The sequence below is a fragment of the Seriola aureovittata genome, chromosome 20 (assembly GCF_021018895.1).
Source record: "Seriola aureovittata isolate HTS-2021-v1 ecotype China chromosome 20, ASM2101889v1, whole genome shotgun sequence".
Taxonomy (NCBI): Eukaryota; Metazoa; Chordata; class Actinopteri; order Carangiformes; family Carangidae; genus Seriola; species Seriola aureovittata.
Genome location: NC_079383.1, coordinates 22374353 through 22384352, shown reverse-complemented (window position 1 = coordinate 22384352; position 10000 = coordinate 22374353). Strand labels below are relative to the sequence as shown.

Below are 10000 nucleotides of genomic sequence, written 5' to 3'. Positions count from 1 at the left end.
GTGGTGGACCGGTGGTGGACCGGTGGTGGACCGGTGTAGGACCGGTGTAGGACTGGTGGTGGACTGGTGGTGGACTGGTGGTGGACCGGTGGTGGACCGGTGGTGGACCGGTGGTGGACCGGTGGTGGACTGGTGTAGGACTGGTGTAGGACTGGTGGTGGACTGGTGGTGGACTGGTGTAGGACCACTGGATACTGGTTGCAGGTTTACGTTACTAAAACACTTTGGTTAAGTTAAAAATGGTGATCTGCTAAAAGAGAGAGAGAGACACATCTGGAATCATCAGACTCGTGTCTTTTTAGAGCTGCCAATCATCCTTTCTGTTTAAAGCGATGATGGTGATGATGATGATGATGGTGATGATGAAGGTGAAGATGATGAAGGTGAAGATGATGATGATGAAGATGATGAGGATGAATATGGTGATGAAGATGATGATGATGATGAGGTCAGCTGACACAGTTTGATTGATTTTTTTTCTGAACTCGTTTAAACACGTTTATGATTCATTTACATTTAATTAAATTCCTGCACGTTCCACAGAAACTAGATATTAAATCAATTACAGTTTCTACATAGTCGATTTTTATCTTTCTCTCACCCTATTATATCATTATATCACCCCCCCTCCTGTCCCCTTCTCTCCTCCTCTTCCTCCTCTCCCTCCTCTTCATCCTCTTCCTCCTCTTCATCCTCCCTCTTTGTCTTTTCTCCCATCGTAACAAACTGTTTTAAAAGTGTCTTAATGTGAACGATCCTGGACTTTTAGAAAAACATGAATTACAGTAACATAGCAACCATGAGAAGAAGAAGAAGAGGAAGAAGAAGAAGAAGGGGGATTCCTTCTCCCCTTTCTTCTTCCTTTACTCTCTTGTCTTCATTTTTTAGCTTTTCATTTTTTTTTCCTTGTTCTTTTCTTTCTTTTTTTCGTCACACTCTTTGATCTTTGCAGAGGTCTGTGGTTAGAGATAATACACACACACACACACACACACACACACACACACACACCTAACTGACAGGTGTCCCATTGCAGTGACTGCCTGAAGCAACTGCAGGTTGAATGCTTTTCTGTGTGTGTGTGTGTGTGTGTGTGTGTGTGTGTGTGTGTGTGTGTGGTGTGTGTGTGTTAGTACTAAAGAGAGCTCTAATAATACCTACACTTAGATTTGTCCCTTCATGGGAGTCCACAGATGCATAACTGTGTGTGTGTGTGTGTGTGTGTGTGTGTGTGTGTGTGTGTGTGTGTGTGTGTGTGTGTGTGTGTGTGTGTGTGTGTGTGTGTGTGTGTGTGGTGTGAGAGTGGCTGAAACAACATCGCGGGTGAAAGACGGGAGGCCTCGCAAGCCACAGGCTGATAATTTTCTGTGTGTGTGTGTGTGTGTGTGTGTGTGTGTGTCCCAGTTTGAAAGTGACAGCTGAGCGACAGAGCGCTGACACAGGAGAGGTGGAACGACAGATATGCCAGGAAGGTAGAGGAGGAGAAAAGAGAGAACTGAAAGGGGGAGGGAAGAAGAGGAGGAGGAGGAGGAGGTGAGGATGGTAACAGGAGAAAGTGCTGAAGAAAGAATGAAAGATGGAAAGAGAAAATGGAGAAAAGATGAGGAAGGAAGGAAAGAAAAGGGGAAGGAGAAGTGAGGAGAAGAAGAGAGAGAGGAAGGAACAGGAGATAAAGGGAGGAGAGGAGATGATGAGGAAAAAAAGAGTGATAGAAAGAGAAGAATGAAATGGGAAGAAGGAGGGAGGGGAGGAGAAGAAGAGAGTGAAAGAGAAAAAAGTGAGTAACAGAATGGAGGAAGAGAGGAGGTAAAGAGGAGGTAAAGAGGGAAGAGATAGTGCTGCAGAGAAAGAAGGAAACAATGGAGAGAAAGGAGAGAAGAAAGACAAGGAAAGGAAGGTGTGGAGAGAAGAAACGAGAGCAAGGAAAAGGAGATAAAAAGAAGAGAAGAAAAGGAAGGAGAGAAGAAAGGAGGAGAACAGAGTGAAAGAACAGATAGAAAAGAAGGAGGAGGAGGTAAGGAAAGGAATGGAGGAGGGGAAGAAGAAGAGGAAAGTGTTGAAGAAAAATAGATGGAGAGAAAAAGAAGAGAATACGGAAGAGGAGAGAGCGAGAGGAGAGGAGGGCGGGGAGCGTCCACGCCCGTCCCAACTCTGGAGCTCCCGGCTGGGCCGCGCTCTGCCGGAGGTGACCCAGGAGAACCGGAGGTGACCCAGGAGAACCGGAGGTGACCCAGGAGAACCGGAGGTGTCCCCGGAGAACCGGAGGTGACCCAGGAGAACCGGAGGTGTCCCAGGAGAACCGGAGGTGTCCCAGGAGAACCGGAGGTGACCCAGGAGAACCGGAGGTGACCCAGGAGAACCGGAGGTGACCCCGGAGAACCTGTCGTTGTTTATGCTACAAACAGCAGCTCTGAGGATTCAGACCCTGCTGCTGAGTGAATAAGAGAGTGAGCGGATGAATAATGAATGTGTGAATGTGTGTCAGTGTGTGTGGAGCCTGGAGGGGCCACGGTAAATATCAGGGGCCGCGAGGTCACGGTGTAACCCCAGCTGAAAGGCGACTCTGTCGGGGGAGGGAAAGACCGTTTCACCTCCACTCATCTCTTCCTGCTCACCTGACACCTGCAGAGCCGAGGGACCGCCCCCCCCCCCCCCCCCCCCCCCCCCGACATACTGAACCTGAACACTTGAAACAGGAAGGACGATCACACAGAGGAACCTGTCCGTGTCTCTGTCCATGTCTCTGTCCGTGTCTTTACTGTAAATATTCAGTCACTCGATGAAATGCAGCTTCAGATTCACAGTGTAATTCTGTTTCAGCTTTACACCTGAGGGTGTGACAGTGAGTCTGATGGAGAAAGGTCAAAGGTTAACGTTAATGCAGTGAGGGACTGTCGGCTTCATCTCCGCCTTGAATAAAATCTGTTTTACTGCGTTTACTCCTGGCGTCCACACGAGACTTGAAAAACTCTGATGACCCCGTTTTATTTTGAAAACTCTGGGGTTGTGTTTTATTTTGAAAATGCGTTGTAGTCTGTTTCTAGTCTGGTCTGGTTACACCTGCTCGCACCTGCTCAGTGTAGGTGAGAGAAATGTTTCCAGGTGTTGGTCTGGATGGAGATTGTGGTGGTGATGTCACAGCCGAAGACTTTGACCTCTCTCTGACCTTGACCTGACAGGTGTGAGTGGTTCAACCTGTTCTCTGCTACATCTTTAAGACTTCCTGTTTCCTTCACCTCCGCCTCGCTCTGTCGTTCGCTCCTCAGACTGATGCAGGGAACTTCAGCGTTTCACCACTGAGGCGACGTGTGAGGAAAAAGGGGGAATCCCTGAAAGCCAAAAACAGAAAGGTGGTGAGGGGGTTGCCAGGTTGGTGTGGGCGCCAGGTTTGAGGTTACTTTCTCCCCCACCATCACACACACACACACACACACACACACACACACACACACACACACACACACACACACACACACACACACACCTCCACCTCCACTGCTCCAGTATCACTGTGTGAACAAACAAACAGCTGCAGCATGCTGGGTTGCCAGGCGGACTTAGTTGCCAGGCTTTTGTTTATCCCCCCTTTTAGTGTGTCAGGGTCATTCCTTCTGGCACACTGCTCCACACACACACACACACACACACACACACAACACACACACACACACACAGTCTGAAGTGGGTTGCAGTAAAACAGAAGAAATCTCTTCATGCAGATTTAGATCTTCATCTCATCTCATCTCTCTCTCCGCTGCTTTTGGACACGATGGTGCTAATTACCCACAATGCTGTGTGTGTGTGTGTGTGTGTGTGTGTGTGTGTGTGTGTGTGTGTGTGTGTGTGTGTGTGTGTGTGTGTGTGTGTGTGTGTCCGTCCCTGTGGGAGAGTCGTTCTCCAAAATCAGCAGCTGATGACAGAGAAGTCAGTTAATCTCCTCTTCAGTCTCTCGTCGTCGTCTTCTTCTTTTTCTTCTTATTGTTTCTTTTTTCTCTTTTTCATTCGTGTGTTCAGAATCTTTTTCTTTTGTTTCTCATTTTCCTCTTTTTAGTCTTTTTAACTCTTTTATTCAGTTTTATTCTTCTCTAATCCTCCCATCGCTTCTGAAATTTATTTTGGTTCAGGTCATTTTTCTTTTTCTCCTCTGTCCTCATCTCTGCTTCCTTTTCATCTTTCTCTTTTCATCCCCGCCATCTTCTCCTCCCTCCTCCTCTTCCTCCTCTTCCTCTCGGTCTGAAACTTTTATCAGACCATTTGTACAAACACGCGTCCGTCCCGTCAGCCTGATCAGCTGGGTGTTTCCCTCCCTCTGATTGGCTGACAGCAGTGAGCCACAGGTGTCCGAGTCCTCGCCGTCCACGTCCTCCTGATTTCTGATTTCCCCCGAGAGTGTGTGTGTGTGCGTGTGCGTGTGTGTGTGTGTGTGTGTGTGTGTGTGTGTGTCTGCACCTTGAGCCAACAGAGGAAGCTCAGGTGTTCTGACTGAGACTCTGAGCAGGAAGTGGGTGTGGCCTGAAACCTCTGATATGATTAATCATGTAAACACACTCACTATATGAATCTAAAGATGATGACAAATAAAATGTTTAATTCCTAAATGACGAGTAATTTCATAACTGTTGTGTCAGTCTGAGTCGCAGCGCGACGACAGAACATGAAAACATTAATCATCAGTCAAACGAACAGCAGCAGATTTATAATCAGAGTTTAGCTGCTGCTCCAGCAGGACGGATCAAACAGGCTGATGCATGCGTGCAGCGTGCACACATGCAGACACATGCAAGGACACATAGCTTTCTATTTCTGTGTCTATCTCTTATTTCAGCCTGTTGTTCTGTTTATCAATTCACTTCTGCTCGATTCAGTTCCATAAAGGTGTTAACGTGACCCGACGCCACTGAGCCGCTTCCTCTCCTCGTGTTTCCTGATGAGGAAGCGACGCAGAAAAACCTGAGTCTGTATCGGTTTGTTGAATTTGCTCCGAGGTCATCGGGTCACAGCGTCATTGAGAAACGACATTTTCACCTCGTCGCTCTTCATCCCGTGAATGTGTTCGACTAACTGCCGAGTGCATTTCACATTTTCACGTCTTCATCACTGAGCCGGAGGCGTCGGATACTGACGCACGTTTCCTTTCATTTCAATTTAATGCGATCACCAACACGACAAACCTGGAGCTGAGGCGATAAAATGTGACCGTACACAGTTTGTAAACAAGACGTGCTAATGACGTTAAAGACGGGAAGAGGATGGAGGTAAAGAAAGACGGAAGGAAAGGACGGTAAAACCTGAGGGAGAAGCAGGGAGGGAAGGAAAGAAGGAAAGAAGGAGATTAGGAGGCGGGAAATAATAAAGGAACATAAGGAAGTAAAGAAGACAAGGACGCTAGGACTGAGAGAAAGAAAGTAAACATTGGAAATAAAAAGCAGCTAGACGTAGCTTCTTCAACTTCATCAGCTGGTGTGTTGGTTGTGCAGAGGAGGAAACCTCTGTGGATCATTCAGCTGCAGATAAAAACCTCCTGAACCACCGACACTGAAGGAATCCAAACCAGGAGGAGCTGATGACAACAACTCCCATGATCCCGCGCTGCTTCGCGACATCACTAAACTCAGGCTTTTGTTATTGTTTTTATTCAGTTTTTATTTTGAAACAGTTTTTGCATCTCTGATGTTGATCTGTTTCCTTCTCAGAGCAGAACTCATTTCGTCCAAGTAGAAAAAGGTTTTAATTCTAATGTAATTTTTGAGATGTTTTTAGAAGATTGAGTCTCTTCTGTTCATGTCTGATGGGGATTTGACGACACCTATAAAACACTTTATCTTCAATACGACCTTGACCAGAATATGAACTGATACCAGCTCCTCTCTGAGTGTGTGTGTGTGTGTGTGTGTGTGTGTGTGTGTGTGTGTGTGTGTGTGTGTGTTAATAACTGCAGCCAACACACTCAGAGGAGACACTTACTGAGAAAGTGGAGATAGCTAATATGGAAATTAGGATATGATATGATTTGCGTCGGTGTGAAAACCCGACTTCAACGCCTCAGTCCACAGCGACCTTCCTGTCCTGATCTCTACAACACACCTCAGATCACAGACATAAAACCTTCATGAGACTCTTATTGTTTTATCTGAACTTCCTTTTTAAAGCTGCGTTCATTGATGACTGACCACTAGGGGGCAGAAAGACCCCACAGGTGGAGGCAACATAGCACATTTCCTCAAGTTTTAATGTTTTACACCACTTTGTTTTTATGTGACAGCTGTAGTTTCTTTACAGACGCTGATTTTAAAAACGTATATAAGGATCTTATAAAACACATGGACATTAAAGCTCCATATTTTCTTCTTCTTCTGTTTATTTGAAGTGTTGATCCATTAGAAGATATAAAAACCATCTCAGTGTAGTTTTACATCTCCTCTCTCAGGCTTCTCTCTGGAGCTCTAGTAACAACAGGTCGGTGAGCCAATCAGAAGAGAGGAGGCTCTGAGCCTCTCTTCTGATTGGCTGACTGTTTTCTGAGTGATCCAATAAAAATATATCAGATTTCAGGTAAAAACACTCAGAGAAACCAAATCCTGCAAGGTTTGGATGGTGGGTCCAGGTGGGCGGGGCTTGGTGACTGCTTTGTTGTGACATCACAAAGTTCCAGAAGTCCTGACGGCTGGTTTTAAGGCTCAGTTTCTGAATACAGGCTGTGTGCATTTCTCTGTGGACTGAGGCTTTGATACTTACATACATGAAAGTAGAGATTTGAATATTTTAAATCATGTTTAAAGTATTTTTTCTTGTGGGAAATATGAATATAAAGCCTTAAATTGCAATCATTAAATAGTGTTTAACATGCAGATGAAGCTGGTCTCCGTCAGCACAGAAAGGCTTGAGTAGCACAGTGTGGACGCCTTAGAGGACCATGAAGACAGCAGCAGGTGATAAACAGCAGGGAGGACTTGATGTTAACATGTAGAGAGCTCCACGCCGGCCTGCGGAGGACTTTAAGGTGAAGTCGGTGGCGTCAGAGCGGGCGATGCCAGAGGACTCGCTGAGCTAATGAGTCAGGTTGGCTCAGTGTGAGGAGTGGGCCTGGACTGTCTGCAGCCTGAGCAACAACAAAGCACAATGAACCAACTACTGGCAGTCAGGGACAATCAGTCAACCCCGCCGAGAAGCAGAAAAGCACCTTCAGCAGCAGACTGATCCAACTGCCTCTGACGGGCCGGGACGCAGGAAGCCAATTTAGGGCCAAACAGTCTGAAAGGAAGAAGAGAGGAGAGAGCAGAGTCTTGTTAAAGAAAACCTTTGAGATCACCAGCTCCTCTATCACTCGCTGAGTTTATATAATCACCCATTTACAGACAACCATGCATTTATAGGTTTATAGCGTTTAAAGAGGAGACAATGATTCAGACCAGCACATGTGTTCTGTTTGTCAGAAACTCAGTGTAGTGTAAACGCTCTGTCTGTCTTCACGCTCTTATTTATCGGTTTGTCTCGCTCCAGTTTCGTGTGTTTCGCTGATTCGGTTGTTTCGAGATCAGGACTGGATCCGGACGCTTCCATCAAAATACCGTGTACAGTTATGATGCAATAACGTCCCACCAAACCAGCGAGGGGCTTTTATTTTGACGCATCGTTTTGTGAGCTAATTGGTGTGATTAGTGTTGCAGGTATTTTATTAATCAAAGTATTGGAGGAATTAAAACTATGACCTCACGGTGGCGCTGGATGAAAAGTCATTGCTTCATGACAGACTGATGGAAACTCAGAACAACTGGGCTGGTGTCAGACACTGTTTGTCAGATCAGGTTTGAGTCACTGAGGAGGCTCCAGATAAAAGGAACAATCGATCACAGCGTCACCACAGACTCTGGATCAGCGTCTTCACCTGTCTGAGGTAAACCTCGGCCGTTACAAGCTTTCGAAAGGTGTCTGTGGAGGTGTGAAGCACTGTCATCCAACCCGGAGCGTCGCCGTGACGCACGGAGGCGGCTGCATGTCAGGGTCACTCCTCCCTCTTCCTCCCCCTTCCTCCCCTCTCCTCACCACCCACCCCCACCCATCCTGAAGCCAAACGGTCCCTGTGGTCCTCTGCCAGCTCAGCTTGGCTCTCTGCCTGATATCGGTGAATCATTTCCTGCGCCGGGCAGCCGCTCGCCTCCGATCTCAGCAGCCGCAGCAGCAGCAGCAGCACGGTGACAAAATGTGTTTTCTCCTCTCAGGCTAATTGAATTGAAGGTGCTGCATATTCACTGCTGCTGCTTCTGGACAGCAGCGTCCTCTGAGGAGAAGTATTTCTGTGAGAGTTTTCGCTCTCCATCACGGCGCTGACAGGACGCTGCTTTTAGAGAGAAGCAAAAAGAGCTGATGGGATTGTTCCTCAGCGATGCCGCACCTGCTGAGAGCTGCTCCCCTTCATCCTCCTGCTTTTATATGGAGGGATCCTGGTGTCAGACTGTAGCGGCCACGCAAAGAGTTCAGGTGGTGATAAACCTGCAGGTCAGGGTGAGAGGACGCTGTGACTTCACTGATATTCCAGGAGTTACGTCCACAGTGGAAGATTTACAACCTTTGCCAACACTTTACTGTAGCCTTTATGTAGCTCAGTGAAAAGTAAGAATCATCATCATTAAAACACGACCCACATGCCGTGAGGTGCGTTCAAAGACTAGCTGATCACAGGATGGTATCGTATTAAAGGTCCATACAGTATAAAGGTAGATGACCATGTGTTGTTTGATTGGCCTGTTGTTACTAGAGCTGCAGAGAGAAGCCTGAGGGAGGAGATGTGAAACTACACTGAGATGGTTTTATATCTTCTGATGGATCAACACTTCAAATAAAACACAGAAGAAGAAGAAAATATGGGACATTGAAGATGGACTGTATTAAGTAAGTTTTGGCCTCCCTGGTCTGCAGTAGACGTGTTTATCGGCTCCGGCTCTGATCGCTGTTGGTGTAAAGTACCAGAGAGAGCGAACGCAGCCCCGAAATAAGTTTTAAAAACATTTAATCGCTGATCGAAGCGTCTGACGGAGGACCGACCGCGGGATGAGACACCATGGATCCAGTTTACCGCTGGTTCTCCACTCTGTGTGTGTGTGTGTGTGTGTGTGTGTGTGTGTGCGCTCTGTAAGTGCACGTGATGATGTCACTCCCTGCAGTTTTGTGTGTAAAGCCTGTCAATCGCCTCTTTGTAGTGGGTTTTACCCGCGTTTAACAAACCTGCTAATTTTGGTGTAAAAAGGTTTTTACAGTGTCGGTTTTTTCCCGCCTCTCAGAACCCATGAACCTGTCAGACCCGATCCTGAGATACAGCTCGGTTAGGACTCAACATTTGCTGATAACGTGTCAACAGTTTTGGCTTCAATGATCTTCTGTAGTTTCCAGCTGAGCAGCACGAGCGCTCACTCCTCCCGAAACACCGACGCACGACAGCAACATGTTCACACCAAGGTTTTAGTTGTTTGACCTTAAGGGAGAAACATACTTCAGACATGATGCAGGGGGGGGGGGGGGAGGGGGGGGGGGGTGAGAGAGTGAGATGGGGGGGGGGGGGGGGGGGGGGGGGGGGGGGGGGGGGGGGGGGGGTTTGTAGCTTGCCAGAGGTTCGGAGAAACGCTTGGAGGAGAAAGGAGCTAGCCAAGCGTACGGCCATTCTGCTCAGACACACACACACACACACACACACACACACACACACAGAGGAGAGGAACACACTGTATCTGATGAATAGCTGAAATGGTATGGAAATAAAGGAGGAGGGAATATGCATGCACCTACGCCAAGCACATGGCTCTGGACACACACACACACACACACACACACACACACACACACACACACACACAGTGGAGGCAGGAGTGATGAATGCATGAAAAAAAAGAAAATGGAAATAAGGAACAGGCTCTGCTGTAATTCACTTAAGGAACAGTCTGTTGTCTTCTGAACCACGTACAGTCTGACTTTAGTTCAGTAAATGTTTCTTGTGTGAGCGACAGCG

General features: G+C 47.2%; 1 protein-coding gene across 1 annotated transcript in view; it reads right to left on the bottom strand.

Moving 5' to 3' along the window:
* Positions 1-10000, bottom strand: part of LOC130161682 (uncharacterized) — a 14845-nt gene that overhangs the window by 863 nt on the left and 3982 nt on the right. The window contains exon 2 of the mRNA XM_056365098.1: positions 1-194. This exon is cut by the window's left edge and continues 863 nt beyond it. Within this exon, the coding sequence (XP_056221073.1) occupies positions 1-194 (194 nt within the window). The remainder of the gene's footprint in view (positions 195-10000) is intronic.